The sequence below is a fragment of the Uloborus diversus genome, chromosome 10, assembly GCF_026930045.1.
Source record: "Uloborus diversus isolate 005 chromosome 10, Udiv.v.3.1, whole genome shotgun sequence".
Classification (NCBI taxonomy): domain Eukaryota; kingdom Metazoa; phylum Arthropoda; class Arachnida; order Araneae; family Uloboridae; genus Uloborus; species Uloborus diversus.
This window is the reverse complement of record NC_072740.1, coordinates 60,778,607-60,800,037: the sequence shown is the minus strand read 5'-3', so window position 1 is coordinate 60,800,037 and position 21,431 is coordinate 60,778,607. Positions and strand designations below refer to the sequence as shown.

Below are 21,431 nucleotides of genomic sequence, written 5' to 3'. Positions count from 1 at the left end.
CAAGTTCGAAAAGATCAACTTGAAGATCCCGACATAAAACCAATTTTGGAGTTCATGGAAAGTGACAGTCGGCGACCTAGCTGGCAGGACGTGTCCATCTTTACTCCTGCAAAAAAAAGATACTGGGCTTTATGGAACTCACTCCATTTACGAAACGGCGTAGTGTACCGAAAATGGGAATCTGATGACGGCAAAACATCTAGGTGGCAGTTACTACTTCCCCGATCAAGGATTTCAGATGTTCTGAAAGAAATACATAGTAGTGCGACTGGAGGACATTTTGGTGTTTTGAAAACCCTCAATAAAGTTCAAGAGCGCTTCTTCTGGAGCAAGGCGAAGAATGACGTGGAGAAGTGGTGCCATTCTTGTGACGCCTGCGCCGCCCGTAAAGGACCGAAGAAAAGAAGCAGAGGGAAGCTACATCTGTACAACGTTGGAACTCCTTTCGAACAAATCGGGATCGACATCTTATGTCCTCTACCAAGAACTGCTGATGGGAACAAATACATCCTTGGTTCCATCGACTATTTCACCAAACGGCCCGAAGCATATCCCATTCCAGATCAAGAAGCGACCACCGTAGCAGAGACTCTAGTCCAACATTGGATCTCGAGATATGGAACACCTTTGCAGATTCATTCCGATCAAGGGAGGAATTTCACCTCTGCTGTGTTTAAGGGCCTATGTCAAATTCTCGGAATTGAGAAAACTAGGACAACACCACTACACCCACAATCGGACGGCATGGTGGAGAGATTTAACCGCACAATCCTGAATAATCTCTCGCTTATGGTCTCCAGAAATCAACAGGATTGGGACAAGAAGCTAACTTTGTTCCTGCTGGCCTACCGCAGTGCTGTCCACGAGACTAACGGATATGCCCTATCTAAAATGCTCTTCGGACGAGAGCTTCGGCTGCCTTGTGATCTCGTCTTCGGTCGCCCTCCGGATGCGCCTTCATCGCCTGAGGAGTACATCCAGGATCTCCAGGCCCGGTTGGAAGACGTTCATAACTTCGCACGAGAGCGAACCAACATCGCGGCAGAGAAGATGACCCGATACGACACAAGATCTACTGGACATGAATTCAACGATGGCGACAAAGTTTGGTTATGGAATCCCATCCGACAGAAAGGTCTTTCACCCAAATTGTAATCGCATTCGGATGGACCCTATAAAGTCCTTAACCGACTGAATGACGTCGTAGTGAGGATCCAAAAATCACCTAATGCAAAACCTAGGGTTGTACATTATGATCGGTTAGCCCCATACTATGGCCATAGTTCATGAATATTACGTAAACAACCATGGTTGATAAAATAAAAGTTGTAAATAATTTCTGCTTTTAATGTTTAGTAATATTTCTTGTTATTATTGTGTTTTCTGTGTATTATTGGTTATTATTTAATATGTGTATTTGTGTACTTGTGATCAAAGTTTGGCACCCTTTCTGGGGATTGTACTGCCTGGACGTGCAGTCCCTAGGAAGGGGGCAATGTTACAAATTCTGTAAATAGTAATTATCTTTATGATTAATTTGTCGTAATCTAGCTAAATTAGGCGTTTACTAAATTATCTTTCATCTAAAATTATTGTAGCAACGTAACCTGTAAATAGTTTCTTGAAATGAATATACAGCCCCCGTACATTCGGCCGAAGTATACAGTCCCCTCATTTCTGAATGATAAAATTTTCGAATGGAAAGAAATAAAATAACAGTCTACGATTTTCGGGAATCTTGTGGAATATTTGAGAGCTCTCTTTCGATGTCTATAAAAAGTGTCCCGCATAATAAAAAGTCAATCTCGAGTTAGTTTTTGCTTGTGAATCGTTGCAGCGGTACGCTGGAGAGCATTTATTGCTCTGTTTTGTGAAGCCTTTTGAGCTGTATTTTTGCTTATTTGGATGTAAATACGTGTGTAACCGTTGAGTTTACGGTGTTGATTGATATTTGCTTAATTGCTGATGATTAATTTAGCAGTTGTTAACGATCTTTCCTGTACATAGTGTAAATAAATTTCCTGTGTTTTTCTCAAGAACTGTGTCGTCCTTTCAAGAAAGTGGAAGCTGCACCGGAACCGTTAACAATACCATAAACTGTGAAGACAATGCTAAAATTAACTTTTTGATGGCTGAAGACCTTTCATTGGAACTACAAGACGGTAATGAACACACATCAACCAAAAGATACTAAATAGCGGTGTCTTTTGTTTACAACATTTACTTATGACCTTTTTGTTCTATGTTGAGCATTTTGGCACCAATGGAAGGTGCTGTATCTCATGCTCAAGTAGCTATTCGCAGTACTTTCTTGGTAGTACATGCTTTTGTTACGTTGTTTTGCCATTTAATTCAACTCAGAAGTTTAAAATCGGTCGCCAGTCCTGCTGTACGTTCGAAATAACTGCTTTACTAATGGGTCAAATATGAAAAAGACTTTTACTGTACGATTATTTAGGTTCCTTATTGTGTTGAAAAGTTTTAAGCCGTATAGATTTTTACTCTACTCTAGAATATTAAAATACTTTAAACGGCAAAAATGTAAGCTCCCGGCCTTAAACGTAGGCATCTTAACTCATTCATCAGCTTCTAGATTGATAATAAACGAGTATATTTTATGCACTAAGAAACAGAAATGTATTTTTTTGTTTGTTGTTGTTGCTGTAACTTATACCATTCAAATACCCAAGCCCGAGTAGCGACGCTACTTGTTTTAAGGGAGAGACGTACGGTTACCGTGTATTGAGCACCAATTCAGGCAGGAGTCCAATTTGGCTTCGACAGCACAAGATAGATGACAGCAAAATCTATCAACATTTCGATTATTTAGAACCGAACCAAAAATCTGAACAACTCCTGGCTTAGCAGCCGCAAAGGTATCGATTCACTTGTGAAGAACTTTGTGACCTTTGTGAACTTTGTGTGAATATTTAACGACCCCCAGTCACCATTAATAAAGATGGTGGATCTTCGACCAGTTAGGATCAAATCCGAAACCCTCTGGCCCTCAAGGCTGGTGCCTTACCGACCAGGCCATCCACTGCCCTAAGTACTTTTTAAGTTTTATGCATAAAGGTGAAGAAATATTTAGCAGCGGAATATGCGGGTGTTACGAAAAAAGAAAATGGGGTAATAGAAAATGAGGAGGTTTATTTCCCACTTAGCTCTGTGTATAGCAGTAACATTATAAACTGCTTCGAAATTTCCTTATATAAGTCCTAAGCTCTAATTTCCTACATTAAGGTATCCGACTGTGTTAAAATTAGCATTTTCGATGAAGTTTTCTTTTTTTTTCAATGATTCTCTTTTGTAGTCTGTAGCTTGCTAAAAGTGTCTTGATTTTTTTTTTTCAACATGAATTACAACTGGAGTTTTAACTGCAATACTACAAAGTCGTAAACCAAACTCCAGACCGGAAGGTGCATTTAAATGCCTTTTCTAAAGAATGGTGCTTTTGAAGAAAGCTGTCTATTGTAACAATGATATCTTAAAAAGTTATTCAAGTATTGATGTAAAATTTTCTGAGATAGTTTTTTGTAATATGCTTGCTGATCTCCTCTAAAAATTAAGATCAATTGTAGAATTAAGTAACATTCTTATCTGCATAGGTTTTAACAAAAGCATTTTTTTGTAAAAAAAATCCAGTATAGGAACTTTAATCTGCTATATTTCAGAACTATTTTGAAACATAAAAAATCTTTTACAGCAAAACACACATAAGTGTCGTCTAAATGTATTCCAACAGGGATTTTTGTGTGATTTGAACCAACATTTGTCCATAGTTGTCAGCGTAAGACACGTTTTTTCGCTATATTTTTCTTCAAGTTTATCCATTGTTTTCAAAAAATAATACTTTAAAAGCCTGTTTTTTTACATTTTTTTATAGTTTTGAAACATATGCCGTTAAAAAATAATATTTTTAAAAATGTCCAAATTATTTTTAAAAAATATGTTTCCGAGCACAGACGGATAATTTAATACATTTGCTCTAAGATCATTATTTTCAAATTTATAGACATACTATATAAATGCATTTTATTACAGATACGTAATACGTAATACTTTTAAAAAGAAGCTAAGAGTTATGTACACCAAAAGATTGTTAGTGTTAACTTTTAAAGATTATATCAATTTCTGTGGAGATGGTAAGTTTTTAATTTCACACTGGTATGTTTGGTTGCTTATAATATTTTGCATTTGGTATGAAGCAACCGGTCAAATATTAATGAAGCTGAAACATTATAGCAAAAAAGAAACATAAGCTCTTGATTTTTCTGATAAATGTAATCTTTCTTAATAAATCATTAAATTTCGCTTTGTTTACGTTCATAAAACTTATATTAGTGTTATATGTAACATTGATATTTTTCCTTAAAAAAATTAGTTCGTGTTCTTTACTTTTTATTCCAACTTCCTATTGCTTGACAGTTTTATACGGCAATGGATATTAATTGATGAAAATATAGTTCGTATCACAAACTTTCTCAATACTCAATCAAAAGGACTAAAACACACTACGCACGATAATATGAAAAATGATTGTTCAAACACGTTTATTGAAACAAAAGGATATGTTTTGAAATAAATTTTACTTATCACTCACATTCAAGAGCAAAAATATAGCATTAGCTGCACAAAGTTACTCTATAAGCAGTAGCAAGCTATGAGCTTTAATTGCATTGTTCTAAGTTAACATGTTCGAGATTTAATTTGCCAACTGAACAACTTCTTTAGATTATTTTTCACATAATCTCCGAAGCTTTTTTGCAAAACTATATTATGAGTTTAATCAGTTGCGTTTTGTTCTTCGTGCACAGTATTAAAAGCAAATTTTAAACAAATTTACTCAACAACTCAATTTAATTGTTTATTTAAATATGCATACTGTACGATTTTTATAATTGATGCTAAAATTTCTGTAGAAATATATATAAATGAATGTACTAAGCATTTTTAAAACAAAATTGAAACACAAAGAAAATATCCTACTTTCTTTATTGTCGAATTCAGTTATAAATTAAAGTGAAATACACAATTTATTTTAGCTTACTAGATATCTGAGATCAGAGCTGCAGAATAAGCTTTCAAAGCCTGAAGTCAGATGTTATGTGTTCCATATCCTTTTAATTGAAATTTTTCATGCAATAAAACTTACCATATAAATCATAAATATAAACATATCAAAAAACCTTACCTCCAAATAATCTGTACTTGATTCCACGCCGCCATGAAGTTCCATCAATCACAAAATAACACGTGAATGTTATATTTTTATAATCTGTCCAGTTCGAAATTTCATAATGCTTCGTGAGTGTTACTTCATACGTGTGATTTCTTAATGTAACTATGCGATCAAAAGGATAGTTGATAACAAATTCACGTTTGTCTTCGTCATAAACACCGCAAGAAGCTGACGGCTTTGGAAATAAACCCACGCAATTCATTCGTATCGTTTCAGAGCAGTTATTTAGTTTTGTAGACCAAACGTTTTCCCTGCATGCATCTGAAATAAGAAAATACATTAAAATTCGAGTTTAGCATCATTTTTTCTGTAAAGGCACAGAAGCCTTTCAAATGCACATAATCGGCAGATTTTAATAGGATTTTTCGAAAAAAAAAAGTTTCACAAAAAAGACAAGTACAGTATAACCCCAATTTAACGATTGTGAAGGGACTGGGGAAAAGTTATCGGTAAATCAAGGATTTCATTAAATCGTAGAACATATACTTTCAATGCAGTTAAAACCGGACCAGCGAAATGTTTAATTAAATTGAGGAAATCGTTAAATCGGGTATCGTTAAATTGAAGTTATTCTGTATACTTTTATCCCTTAATATGATTTACTCTTGATCATATCACAAGACAATATGTATATTACGTACTTCTATAAAAACATATCAAAAATTCCTTTTTCAATGTTTTATCCTTTTCATTACGCGGCAGACTTTACTGCCCAAATATCCGAAGGCTAATCTAGTTCAAGTGTGGGAGCCTAATTCCTCATCTCATGCGTTCCAGATATCGCTCAGATTACTTAACTACTGAGGCTTTTCAGTCGGAACTGCATCAGTATTTTAAAGTTATCCTGTTATACGAAAGGGAGGCAAAGCCCTGCGTACGCATTCCTCGTCGTTATTTTGGGTTACAAACCCGAGAAGAAGAAGAAATGCCATCAGTATTTTGAAGTTCTCCTATAATATGAAAGGGAGGCAAAGCTCTACGTACGCATCCCTCATCGTTATTTCGGGTTATCCTAAACTCGAGAAGAACAAGAAGAAGAAATGTCATTAGTATTTTAAAGTTCTCCTATAATACGAAAGGGAGGCAAAGATCTACGTACGCATCCCTCATCTTTATTTTGGGTTACAAAGAGAACAAGATGAACCGAGAAGAAGAAGAAGAAGAAATGCCATCAGTATTTATCCACGTACGTGATGCCACTGCCATTTGATAGCGTAGAATTTTTTTAGAGCGTTTCCTATTGGTCACATGGCTTACGGGATTTAATATTTTTTACTTCACAACATTAAGTGCGTTCAGATAAACTTACAGCTGCGATGATTCGAAAAATACCGCACAAGTTGCTATAAAATATGCTGCATATTTTCTAAAAGTACATTCGAACTCGCTTTTAACGAGCCCTAATTTAAGGAAAACTCGGATTTAGCGATAAATCCGAAATACTTGGTCGGTACAATATTAAGTCTAGGGGAGCGTAATTCGCTTCTAACGAGTAAATCCCGCTTAAAGCGAGCAATATTCTCGCGATTCATAAATTTCTATTGATTTTCACCTCAGCTTAGCCCTTTTTGGTAAATTTTCTTTAACATTCCAAAGTTAACCAAAGTTAATGAAAAATCATAAATCCTGAGAACAAGTGATGACAGCACTTTTTTTTTTAATTTTTGGAGTAAAGAAACATTTAAAAATTACTTATGTGCGTTTATGTATATTCCTCAAAAACAATGACGTAAGAAAAAGACATTCGGACAGTTCAAAGCAAAGTAAACAACTTTTTTGGAACTGTACAGTGAAGCAACACACAGAAGTACAGAAGAAGCAACTATGATGAATTTTTATGATTTTTTTCGCGAAATCGTTTTTTACGAGCACTCGGTTATACCGAGCAAATATCTAGGTCCCGTTGCGCTCGTTATAAGCAAGTTTGACTGTCTATTCCTTGTGTTGAGGTAGTGGAAGCTTACTGGGTAAAACCCGTCGGCATATGATTTTGCATCAAATGATCTACGCAACACACCTCCTGCTTTCGACTTGAGATTTCGATTTAGCTAAACTTTGATGTAGGGTAGACCGGGGCACATTTATGCGGATTTTTTTTCAATGAATTTCTAATTTTTATGTTTTAACTTAGGAAATTGTAGACATTGCAAGTTTATGAAGCAGTTAACGGAGTAAAAGTTGGTATATTCTGTTGTTGCTCAGTTTGTGTTTTTAACCGTTTAAAAACGTCGGAGCATGTTTAGAAGTAAAAAACCTAAGAACGTGCGTAAAGGTGCTCCGACGTCAACGCGTAAACTTGCCCCGTCGCCAAGTTTGGATTTATTTTTAACGTGAAAATTTCTTTAATAACATTTCAGTTCATACAAGTACAATTCTCAAAAAAGGACGAAGTTCTACTTTTTGTTTGTTCTTTTTTAACTAAGTATTATTTTTTTCACAATAAGCTTTAAAACTCAATTTGGTGGAAAACAGATTATTATTTCTGCATGCTAGACCGAAGCTCGACTGATGCTCAAAAACTTGTGATAATATTTGTTAGAGAGCAGCATCAATTCGATTTAAAAAAAGGGCACTACGTAAACGTACCTCGGTCTACCCTACTAAATGAAAAAAAAAAATAAAATACGCAAACCTGTTTTTGTGAAACCTTCTTTGTGCATTTTTTTTTCGTGTGTGTGTGTGTGGTATTTGAAAATTTCCATCAGATTGGGACTCAATTCACGAAATTATTTTTAAAACGAGTGCGAGGTAGTATCTTCAAGTGACGACGTAGGCACCCAAATGGGAAGTTACTGTAACCTCCCAAAAAATTCCTTCTTCGGGAAATTTTTTCCCATTACTCGGCAAAATTATCATTACTTGGTTTACTTTGATTTCTTTTAAAGATAGCATTTCCTAGTTATTTTGTAAGTGTTTGAGTTATTTCCAACGTGAGACATTTTTATGCGGTTCCTATCCACCGCATTAAAACAGGTTTGGGTGTATTTAATAGTTTTAGAACTCATTTTATTCACAGTTGAAACAATTTAAATTGTGTGCTGTTTAATAAAATTATTGGATTTCTTTTGTGGGCCTATTGTCAAGTGCTGCCACTTTACGCAGAGAAGTTGCGATCCTCCGTCATTAAAACTTTCTTGAGTGCACATACGACAGACCTAGTTTTATTTTTTGAACAAATTCGTATACACTGGTTTGACTTGATATGGTCACACTAACTAAGTTATGGACATACTAAAAACTAGTGATGGTCAATGGTCATGCTAGCTAAATTAAATTATTTTCAAGAAATACATAGAAATATTATTCAACAATACTAAAGCTAATTTTTTTATTACAATATAATCAAATTTAAAGTGTCTTGACTTACTAATTCGAGCAACATCAAAGTTAAAAAATGGATAACTGAAAAATAGCTTTTTGAAAGGTTCGTCTGAACAACTTCAGTGAAAATAAGTAAACGAATAAAATAAATATAACTAGTCTATTGTTGCATTTTTATTTATTCTTTGTAAATTTATCTTATGTTTTATCATCAATTCTAAATAATTATTTTAAATAAAGATGTCCAAAAAATTAAGTATGCTTATATGTATCTATAACTAAAATACTTATATTTACATGTCTAGTTATGGGCACATTAGCTTGAAAGGATCTTAACTATCTCAATTAATTGCAAACATATACGTATACTATAGATAAAAAGCTAAGGAATGAGTATGTACCAATAAAGTATGATTTGATTCAAACAGAATCCTTAAGGAAGAAACCCTTTAAAAATTAAAATGTAAAGAAAATTCACTTTTGATGATTGAGTTGCATTATTGCAATGAAGGTAAAAACTAATATTTGAAAAAAAATATGTTGTTTTTGAAAGATGTTATTTTGAGAATCCCCTGAGGGTGTTCCTGGAATTTTGATGAAAACTTGATACAGTCGATCTCACTTATAACGAGCCTCGATTTAACGATAACCCGGATTTAGCGAGGAAATCAGAAACATATGGTTGGTGTAATGTTACATGTATGAGAGCATAACTCGATTTTAACGAGCAAACTCAGCTTAAAGCGAGCCGTATTTTTGTAATTCATAACATTTCATATGACTTCCAGCTCAGCTTATCCATTTTTGGAAAATATCCTTTAGCATTCCGAAGTACACCTAAAGTTGGTGACGAGTCATAAATCCTGAGAACAAGTTATGACGGCCTATTTTTTAAAACTTCTGTCGTAGAAAAGTAGTTTGAGAAGTAGACATTGACTATAGTTGACTATAATACTTTGACTATAGATTGATATCAATGTTATCACTTCCGAGGACACTGAAACTCATATTTAAACAAACGCAGGTGGGAAAAAAAAAAAAAAACGACGATCGTAAAGACGAATGTGTAAAATTTGAAGCTGTGCTACCCTCAACAAATTCGATGGTTTTTGATGTGCAGTAAAACTGTTTTCGAAGTCAGGAGTGTAATGACGATGTTTCGTTTGCTATGAATCTTCTTAAAAAAATACTAACGCAAGAAAGAGACACTAAGACTAATTCAAAGAAAACTAATCAACATCTTCAGAACTGTCCAGAAATAAAAATTACCATGCCAAATATGTGTGAATTATTAAGATTTTTTGCGCAAGCCCATTTTTTACGAGCATTCGGTTATGACGAGCAAATATCGTAGTCCCTTCATGCTCGTTTTAAGCGAGTTCAACTGTGTTGTCAATACAAGACAAATCGGTTCTTTACTGATTGGGTGCCCACAACTAGTCATTTACTCTAAATAATAATAATATCATTTTTGTCAATTGAAAAATAAAAGCACGAAACACATTTATTTTCTATGAACTTATTCTCAAGGAAGAATTTTTCCCAATTTAGAAATGTATAAACGTGTATGCTAGTATCATATTTAACCATTCAAACATTTCAGTCTATTTTATCTGACACTTTCATTGAACTCTATTTTTCCATTCATTTAACTTAAGCACATCAAATGTAAAGTACACTGGACGATCGTCTCATTCTTGGTCTTTGTCCTGACAAGAATGGTTATGACAGCGTTTATCATTTATCTTTGCGTCATGAACAGTAGCTACTAAACGTATGACACAAAAGGGAAAAAAAAACGGTTGCAGAATGATTGATTTTTCAGTGGCACTACAGCTTTTATCCTTATTCTAGCCTCAATGATGCCATTCAATATTTTTATTGAAGAGTGAACTTCGAGGTTGACTAAAAATTGTTGGCATGAATGTCAAGCATATAGAGACATGAGGTGAAATTAATTTAGTTTTATTATACGAATAAAACAGTGACAAAAAGAGACAGTAAACTTAAAAAAAATCATAGTGAAAAAAATACTGAGATAAATTTATAAGACAGACAGACTAGGTTTTTCGAATACTTAATGAGGAATGACGGGCATTAGACTAGTCAAAATACTTCTCTTGGAAGTATCTTCTTTTTGAAAGGAGTGAGTGATAAGTTTGATACAACAGGACATGGGACACATTGATATGCTCTAATGTGCCCTGTTACTGTCTTCATGGACTCAATGGTGTTCTAAAGTGCCCCGCTTGTGTACACTAGTAATGAATTTCATCATATATTAAACATAGTGTTTTTTCAAGAAAATCGTATAAACGTATAAACCTTGGACTGACAGTTCGAGTGTCTGATAGATGGAAAATAAATAAGAGTAAAGCCAGCTCTGTGTTGAAAAGATTGTCTGTGAGAAAGACAGCATTCAAATATGGCATCCGGGTTTGACATTTTAATATCTCGAGGAGAAGTTCTGTAAAGCTGCAGAAATGAAATGAGATATCATCTTCTTCATTAGCTCCAAAAATAGTTTCACAGGTTTTTACGACCATCTAAGAATTTGTGTAACATATTGTAACGGATTCGGTGCGACTTCCACTTTCTTGAAATGAAAACACAGTTCTTGATAAAAACACAGGAAATTTATTTACACTATGTACAGGAAAGATCTTCAACAACTGCTAAATTATTCATCAGCAATTAAGCAATTATCACACAACACCGTAAACTCAACGTTTACACACGTATTTACTTCCAAATACGAAAACAACACAGCGAACTGCCTCGCAATAAACAGAGCAAAAATGCACTCAGTTCGAAATCTCCATCGAAACTAAACTGTTTATCCATCGCTAACGGCTTAAATACACCGAAAAGAAATTTCTCAAATATTCCACACGCTTCTGTAAAGTAGTAGACCGTTATCAATGAAAAGAAAGAAAATAGGGGTCGTATACTTTAGCCGAATGAAAAAGGGGTTGTATATTCATTACGGGAAACTATTTACAGGTTACGTTCCTACAATAATTACTATTTACAGAATTTGTAACATTGCCCCCTTCCTAAGGACTGCACGTCCCGGGCAGTACAATCCCCAGAAAGGGTGCCAAACTTCTATCACAAGTTTACAAATATACACATTAATTAATAACTAACAGATACAGAAAACACAATAATAACAAGAAATATTACTAAACATTAAAAGCAAAAATTATCTACAACTTTTATGTTATCAACCATGGTTGTTTACGTAATACTCATGAACTATGGCCATAGTATGGGGCTAACCGATCATAATGTACAACCCTAGGTTTTGCATTAGGTGATTTTTGGATCCTCACTACGACGTCATTTAGTCGGTTAACGACTTTGTAGGGTCCATCCCAATGCGACTGCAATTTGGGTGAAAGACCTTTCCGTCGGATGGGATTCCATAACCAAACCTTGTCGCCTTCGTTGAATTCATGTCCAGTAGACCTTGTGTCGTATCTGGTCTTCATCTTCTCCGCCGCGATGTTGATTCGCTCTCGTGCGAAGTTATGAACGTCTTCCAACCGGGCCTGGAGATCCTGGATGTACTCCTCAGGCGATGAAGGCGCATCCGGAGGACGACCGAAGACGAGATCACAAGGTAGCCGAAGCTCTCGTCCGAAGAGCATCTGAGATGGGGCATATCCGATAGTCTCGTGGACAGCACTGCGGTAGGCCAGCAGGAACAAAGGTAGCTTCTTGTCCCAATCCTGTTGATTTCTGGATACCATAAGCGAGAGATTATTTAGGATCGTGCGGTTAAATCTCTCCACCATGCCGTCCGATTGTGGGTGTAGTGGTGTTGTCCTAGTTTTCTCAATTCCGAAAATTTGACATAGGCCCTTAAACACAGCAGAGATGAAATTCCTCCCTTGATCGGAATGAATCTGCAAAGGTGTTCCATATCTCGAGATCCAGTGTTGGACCAGAGTCTCTGCTACGGTGGTAGCCTCTTGATCTGGAATGGGATATGCTTCCGGCCATTTGGTGAAGTAGTCGATGGAAACAAGAATGTATTTGTTCCCATCAGCAGTTCTTGGTAGAGGACCCAGGATGTCAATCCCAATTCGTTCGAAAGGAGCTCCAACGTTGTACAGATGTAGCTTCCCTCTGCTTCTCTTCTTCGGTCCTTTACGAGCAGCACAGGCGTCACAAGAATGGCACCACTTCTCCACGTCATCCTTCGCCTTGCTCCAGAAGAAGCGCTCCCGAACTTTATTGAGGGTTTTCAAGACACCAAAATGTCCTCCAGTCGCACTACTATGTATTTCTTTCAGAACATCTGAAATCCTTGATCGGGGAAGTAGTAACTGCCACCTAGATGTTTTGCCGTCGTCAGATTCCCATTTCCGGTACAGTACGCCGTTCCGTAAATGGAGCGAGTTCCATAAAGCCCAGTATCTTTTTGTTGCAGGACTGAAGATGGAAACGTCCTGCCAGCTAGGTCGCCGACTGTCACTTTCCATGAACTCCAAAATTGGTTTTATGTCGGGGTCTTCAAGCTGATCTTTTCGAACTTGGTCGTCACTCCATGGATCAGGTTCTGATGATATTGGAGTCACTGTCACCTGATAGGCGGTAGGGCTAGTCGTTCCATACTGTTTCTCGATTCGGGAACAATAATTGCAGTTCTCAGGACAGGGTCTCCTTGATAAAGCGTCAGCATTACCGTGAGATAACCCTTTTCGATGCTTGATCTCCATGTCATATTCCTGGAGCCGCTGTATCCATCTGGCTATCTGGCCTTCCGGATTTTTGAAGTTCAAAAGCCAAGTTAATGAGGCATGATCTGTCCGAAGCAGAAATTTTCGGCCGTAGAGGTAATGATGGAAGTGTTCTACAGCTTTCACTATGGCCAGTAACTCCTTTCTGGTGACGCAGTAATTTCGCTCCGACTTTGATAAGCATTTGCTCCAGTAAGCGATGACATGTTCATTTCCGTCAATTTCTTGGGATAAAACAGCTCCGATGCCCTCGTTGCTCGCATCAGTGTCCAGGATGAAGGATTTTTCAGGCTGAGGATAGGCGAGGATAGGCGTTGATGTTAAAGCCTCCTTCAGTCGTAGAAATGCATCTTCGCATTCTTTGGACCATTCGAACTTTTGCTTGCTCTCCGTCAGCTTATGCAAAGGTCGTGCAATGTTGGAAAAACCCTTTACAAACTTCCTGTAGTAGGTGCAGAGCCCCAGGAAACTTCGCAGCTGATGGATGTTTTCGGGACGACTCCAACTCCTGACCGCAGATACCTTCTCTGGATCGGTTTGTACACCCTCAGAAGAGATGATGTGACCAAGGTAGTTCACTTCCCGGCGGAACAAATTACATTTGGACGGGCTTAACTTCAGATTGGCTTCCTTAAGCTTTTGCAGCACCTTCCTAAGATTTGCCAGATGTTCTTCGAAGCTGCGTCCCACGATGATGATATCGTCTAAGTAGACCAGACAGGATTCGTAGGAAAGTCCTCTTAACACTGTCTCCATAAGACGTTCGAACGTAGCTGGTGCATTGCAGAGGCCGAAGGGCATCACTTTAAACTGCCATAAGCCTTGTCCAGTTGTAAACGCTGTCTTCTCTCGGTCATCAGGGTGTATCTCAACCTGCCAGTAGCCGCTCTTCAAGTCCAGGGTCGAAAACCACTTGTGTCCGGAAAGAGTGTCTAAGGTGTCGTCTATCCGTGGAAGAGGGTAACTGTCTTTCTTGGTGATTTCATTCAGTCGTCGGTAATCGACACAAAATCTGGTGGAGCCATCTTTCTTTCGGACCAAGACGATGGGAGAGGCCCAAGGACTGGATGACGGTTCGATTACATCATTCTCCTTCATCTCTTTCAGGAGGGTCTCAACCTCTTCCTTCTTGGCGAACGCTAGTCGTCTTGGATGCTGTTTAATAGGGGGGTGTTCTCCAGTGTAGATCCTATGCTGCGTTAAATTCGTCCGGCCCACATCCTCCGATGTAGATGAAAACAGATGCTTGAAGTCGTCCACCAATTGTTCCGCAGCAGTTCTTTGATCCTTCGATAAGGGTGCACTCCCAATTAACTTCGATGTCAAGGACTCAGAAGACACAGTCTCGGGGGAATTGATTCTTCTAATGATGCAGTTTACGGGAGTACAAGTTGCTAACACTTCGCCTTTCCGGATATTCCTTGGCCTTTCACTCATGTTGGCGACTCTCACAGGAATTACATCCTTGGAAAGGTCCACAAGCGTAGATGCCACCAGCACTCCTTTTGGGTTATTGCTTAAGTTGGGGTATTCAATGAGTCCAAATCTAAAACTATTGCTTTCTTCAATGGAGCCAGGTATTAATGATTCTGACCTTGAGGGAATTGATAAATCTGTTTGGGCAATTATTTGATGAGCGGATTTTACATCACTTTCTGCGGGAAAGACTGCTATGTCTTCTCTCGTCGAGTGCAGCTCGTTAGTCTTGAAGTCGAGGTTGAAGTCATACTTCTTTAAAAAGTCCAATCCGAGAATGAAGGGGTCTATGATAGCAGCAACGAATGCGGTATGATGGTAAATGGCATTTCCAAACACAATTTCTAAGTTCACTTTACCTTCAATCTCGATCTTGTGACCTGTCACAGTTTGGAGGGTAACGCAGGGCGGTGTCCACAGAATGTTGAGTCCAAATTGACGAGCCACATCTGTTCTAATGATCGTAACATTGGCTCCAGTGTCAATAATCAGTTCGCAGGGAAACCCGTTTACATATGCGTAAACAAACAGTCCATTACTGCCGCCACTCGTCGATGAAATCTGGAAAACTTTAAGATGGGGCTCATTCCAATTTGGCGACCTCCGCCCCGCGAGATTGCCATGGCTTAGTTTTCCTGGACCTGCGAGGGAGAGGTGCTCTTCCCTCTGGTTTCTTGACGAGCTTCACAGTTTCTTCGTAAGTGACCCTCGCCACCACATTTCCAGCACTTAAGTGATTGTCCATTATGGTCCTTGGGAGCCGAATTCCTTTTGAGGATTCCTGCAATTTCTTTTATTTGCTTTTCCAGATCAGCAAAACGTGACGAAACCGGATCAGGCTCATCAGTTTTCACGCCGCGGATTGAATGGCGATCCTTGCGGGTTGCTTGCTGGGCGGCCTCCAACTTCATTGCATACACAACAGCAGAACTCAGGTCTTTGACATCCGCCATCCGTAGAGCTTTCTGGATTTCCGGATCTCGAACCCCGTCGATGTAGTAGTTGAGTGCCAGGTTGTCTCGAACATCCGCAGGACAGTCACAAAAAGCAAGATGAGACAATCTCTCGACGTCCGCCGCTAGCTCTTGCAGGGTTTCCCCGGTTTTCTGGAAACGGGATTTCAACTGGAGTCGGCTGAAATCTTTCTGGCACTTCTCACCGAAGCGAAGCTCCAACGCAGATGTGAGGGCGGCGAAATCCAGGCGCTGGCTGTCCGGAAGGGTCTGGAGAATGTCCGCTGCGTCACCTCTCAGGGATGCTGCAAGATGACAGGCCTTGGTAGCAGAGTCCCATCCGTTCGCTTCCGCCACTATCATGAATTGAGTTTTGTAAACCTGCCACGAAGTTTTCCCATCAAATGTGGCAAGTTTAATGGACGGTCGAGCAACCGATGTGGGAGCGCCAAACTGTACAGAGCTGCTTTCCGCGGTCGCCAATCTCCTTTCCACGTCCTTAAAGATCTCTTCTTTAAGTAGATGAAATCTTCTATCTTCATCTTCAAATTTATTTTCTACAGCATTGAATCGGCTTTCAACGGTATCAAATTTTTCTTCAATTGCATCAACTCGATGCTCTATGTCATTAAATTTATTTTCCATCACAGTCTTTACCGAAATAAGGTCATTTTTAATTTCTTCTTGGTTAGACGTTAAGTCCTTTTTTTTTAGCACCGTTAAGTCCTTTTTCAGCACCGTTAAATCGCTTTTTAACTGGTCTTGATTTGCCAACATACTTGCAGTCAGATCACTTTTTAATTGTTCTTGATTAGCCGCCATATCATTTTTTAATTGTTCTTGATTTGCAGTAAAACTTGCAGTCAAATCACTTTTTAATTGGTCTTGATTAGCCGCCAATTCATTTTTTAATTGTTCTTGATTAGCTGCCATATCATTTTTTAATTGTTCTTGATTAGCTGTAAAACTTGCAGTCAAGTCACTTTTTAATTGTTCTTGATTAGCCGCCATATCACTCTTCACAGAGTTGATTGCATCAAGCAGTTGTTTTAATTGTTCATCCATTGCGCGAGTAATCACCATAAAAATAAAGTCCAAATTTAAAAAGTCTTTATGAAAAAATGTCCAAAGTCACACTTACTGCAAGAAAGTCCTGAAGTAGCCCCACGTTGGGCGCCAAATTGTAACGGATTCGGTGCGACTTCCACTTTCTTGAAATGAAAACACAGTTCTTGATAAAAACACAGGAAATTTATTTACACTATGTACAGGAAAGATCTTCAACAACTGCTAAATTATTCATCAGCAATTAAGCAATTATCACACAACACCGTAAACTCAACGTTTACACACGTATTTACTTCCAAATACGAAAACAACACAGCGAAATGCCTCGCTATAAACAGAGCAAAATGCTCTCAGTTCGAAATATCAATCGAAACTAACTGTTTATCCATCGCTAACGGCTTAAATACACCGAAAAGAAATTTCTCAAATATTCCACACGCTTCTGTAAAGTAGTAGACCGTTATCAATGAAAAGAAAGAAAATAGGGGTCGTATACTTTAGCCGAATGAAAAAGGGGTTGTATATTCATTACGGGAAACTATTTACAGGTTACGTTCCTACAATAATTATTATTTACAGAATTTGTAACAATATTATTTATAGAAATTTTACAAGATGCAAAATGGGCTGAGATTATCCAATGCCTTGATTTTAGCATACCGGTTTGCGACTGTATCGAAGTAAAAAGAAATCTAGAATCTTGGATAGTAGATGGAAATTTATGACATACAATAATGACAAAGATGATTGACTTTTGATTTTAGCATTAATTAATTTATGCTGGAATATAGTAATATGTATATATTTTGGTTTTAATCATACTCTACCAGTATTATACTGCCCCACTTCCTTGATCAATGTTCCCCCTTACGGGGGCAAATTAATACAAATCCGATTTTTAAATAAAACTAACATTTCTTTTTGATGGTGACTTTATTGTAGACTTTTGCATTAGTATTAAAATATTTTATAGTTATGCCATGACTAAGCCGAACATTTGAAATTAGAAGTTTTTGCCTCTAAAAAATGAAAAGAAACTTTAGGCATTTATCTGCATCATTTCCTTCTACTAATTTAACTTAATGTGTTCTAAATACACTTAAAGTATAAACAAAGAGTAAGGCATTTTTTTTGCGAACCTATACTTTAAAAACATGTATGAATTACGTATGACTGACTTTTTTCTTACTGGCAGAATAAAAACATATATGGTTCAATTCTACATGTGCATTTATAAATAACCGCTTACCAACAATAACGATTAACTGAAATTCTGTGTGTTCTACAGGTGGTTGATTTGTCTGTACCAAGCAACGGTACTTCCCCTCCATCTCCATATGGGCACTTCTAATGATGATAACACTTGGGTCAGTGTTGGAAATATCAGTTCGACCGAAGAATATCTCTTTGGCAACGGGTCTTCGTCCTGGTCTCCAGACATAGACCTCTGTCCTCTCATCCGAACCTCTTCTAGTCCATTCCCAACGGACAGAGGACAGAGTTTCATCAGGTGATGTCTGGTAATTGCAGTGCAGGAAAGCAGCTTCGCCTTGCAAGACGTAATCTGTGCGATTTGATTCAGTCAGTAATGTTATGTTGGACACTACCACACTTGCTGTTTCTGTTTAAAAAAAAAAAAAAAAAACAATTAAAACTTGTTGAGAATATTTCATTAATGCTGCAATAAGAAGTAAGAAATCAGTTTTGTGACAAACAATTTGTCACAAAAAATAAAATTTCGAAAATCTACTGTAGATGGCTCAACAACCACGGTTTTCACTTTTTATTACAAATAATTTTCCTTTTGAACTCATGTATTTTAAGAATTGTAACTATGACAACACCATGTAAAATTAGCTATATTATTATTAAATGCTTCTATAAATGCGAAAAATTGAGTTTTGCTGCAATACATGTGAAATAAGTTTTCTTAATCGCTTACTAGAGGGTATTTTGAATGAAAAGATTTTATTCCTGCTTATCTGATCAGTCAAAATGTTTCTTAATGATATAATTTTAATAATAGATACATAACAAAGTAAGAGACGAATTAAAATTTCAATAAAAAACTAAGTTTATAAAGGAAGTGAAGAAACGAAGCTCTCAGTTGTAATTAGATCTTAAAAGAGATCAAGTAGACATTTGACACAGAACTTTCACCATTATTGTAAATCCATTATGCAATCGATGAATAAGATTGGCAGCAAAGCCACTAATAATTCTACTCAAAACTGTTATTAAAATGTTGATTCATACTAATATGTTTTAAAGTTTTATAGCACGACTAATCTTGTTATACTATAGCACTACTAAACAGCTGTAATGATCAACGAGTCCTTGATTGTTAAATGTTTAAGCGAAAATGCACGTTGTCAAGCATGTAAAACAAGAAAGAAAATGCAATTTAAAAAAACTCTACGCATTGTTAAGTTAAACTCCCTCCACCCCCTAAAATGCGTTTAAAAATGCTTGCTTCTCGTTGTCATTTTTTTATTTATTTAGCTTCTTGCATACATGGAAAGGGGGGAGAGGGCTCAAAATAGATATTATAGTATTTTTTTTTTTTAAGTTAGTTCAAGCGACCATCTAAGTTTGGCCACAAATTTTGAAATAGGTCTCATAACGAATCGTTTTTTCTGCGGAAAAATTTATTTGAAACATATCTTTAAAGATATTCTTGTATTGCTTTGCATGTAAACTATTTACCAATTATGACAATGAAAACAAAACTAAGTTATTATCTCACTCATTACATAAAATTTTCCGTAGACTAATATATAAGATGTTTTTTTTATCTACAGCACCGTTGGAAAACCGATAAATGGCACAGCGTCTGAAGCGATAAAAAACCATAACACCTTTTTCAGATTTACAGATCTTTACAAAGTCTTCCATCAGAGTAAAGTGCTTAAGAAAGACAAAAAGCATTCACTTTCGCACAGATGACTTCGAAGTCATTTGCATCTTTTACTCGTTAAGAGTGTTGAAGAAGTAAAATAAAATAAAATCACAAATCCTGTAAAGCTTAGGTTTCCTGAGGTTTGGTGAAAATATTTGGGTCATGCATACATATCCTCGTAGTATTTTAAAAGTATATTCAGATTCTCAGCCTTTTTACGAAAGACAAAATTTTATAGCCATTAGATATTTTTTATAAATTTGTTCAAAATGAAACGCTCTTGGATCCGAAAAAGTTTTCAGTTTGATTTGTGGCGTTATGATGCGTTTCAGATGGATTTTCGGAAGTAGGGAAAATACTGAAATATTACGGAAAGTTTGTCAGGTTTTCATTTCGGGAGCAATTCTCTTTATAATTTGGAAGAGAACTTCTCACAGCATTTAGTCCAAAAAATATTGCTTTGAAATTGTGTTCAAATACATTCCTTCATTAGTTTTAGTGACTTTTCAAAAAGTTTTCAAACATATTTCTATGAATATATATTTTTTCGATTTTTTAAAACATCTAATGTATTCATTCTATGATTCATAGTAAAATTTCACTATTACTTACTTCTGTAACTCTACAGCTTTGTCAGTGACACAGAACTACTACTTTGAGACTAGATTCCTTGTTTTTTTCTCCTTTAAAGGACTAATCTCGATTCATGATTCACTCCTTCTTAGCAGCTTATGTTTTTACAAATTTTATTTTGGCTTAAAAGACATATTTTTGACATTTAAGCACATTTGTAAAGCACACAGTACTTTTAAAATTGCGTAAAATGTTCTGCTTTATTGAAAGTAAAAATTTTATAGTCGCTACGTTTTCTTTTCTTTCTAAGATGACGCGTATTTTCGTCTCCTTCTGAATACCTTGGTTTTAGACGTTCAAATTATTTTCGGAATTATTATATTGACAAAATCGTAACATGTCTTAAGTCGACATTCAGAATTTAAACTGCAACCAGGACATGATTTCGGTTTCAAAAATTAGTAATAAGTTTTGCTAATGCTAAAAAATTACTAGGAGCAAAACCAGGGTTAATAGTAGAATTCCTTTAAAAGCTGAGTCACATTTATTTTCATTTGAGAAAATGCAATATGTTCTGTAACGATTCGAAACATAAAATAGTTACTAAATAATTGTAAAATTTTTATATTTGTATACGAGTTGAAGTATGAACATAGTATCAACTTTGGTTCACAGTCATGTAGCAAGGAGATTGAGGCAAATCCCCTGGAGCCCTTGGTTTTAAAGAATAACATCAATCCTATTATGATAATTAAAAAAGGTTAATGGAGGGATTTAAGGTTTCTTTGAACCCCACCCCCTCCAGGAGACAAACTCTCGCTACGTTAGCTTTGATTCATACTATTTTCGAGCCACAGGAGTACAAGGTATACATAATTTTGTATAACAGAAACTGTTATATGCTCAATGCAACATAATGGACAAAATACACAATTTCAAATTTTTTGTTTCATAACATTTTATGTTTGGATTAATTTTCAACAACTATTATATTACAGGATGAACAAAAAGTCATTATCTCGGCATTGCGTGTGTGATAAATTTCTGAAAGCGTTATCTCTTAAAATGCGCACTTTAGGAGTTTAAAGTTTGAATAAGAAATTTTTGCAATGCTTTGTTATTCTTAAAAATCTTAACTCAAAAATGTGTCT

The 21,431-nt window shown here is 36.5% G+C and overlaps 1 protein-coding gene across 1 annotated transcript in view; it reads right to left on the bottom strand.

The window, feature by feature from the left end:
- LOC129231018 (uncharacterized) overlaps positions 1 to 21,431 on the bottom strand; it is a 257,875-nt gene that overhangs the window by 56,653 nt on the left and 179,791 nt on the right. The window contains exons 2-3 of the mRNA XM_054865265.1: positions 18,058 to 18,429; positions 5,195 to 5,503 (exon numbers count right to left, since the gene is read on the bottom strand). Coding sequence (XP_054721240.1) covers positions 5,195 to 5,503; positions 18,058 to 18,429 — 681 coding nt within the window. The remainder of the gene's footprint in view (positions 1 to 5,194; positions 5,504 to 18,057; positions 18,430 to 21,431) is intronic.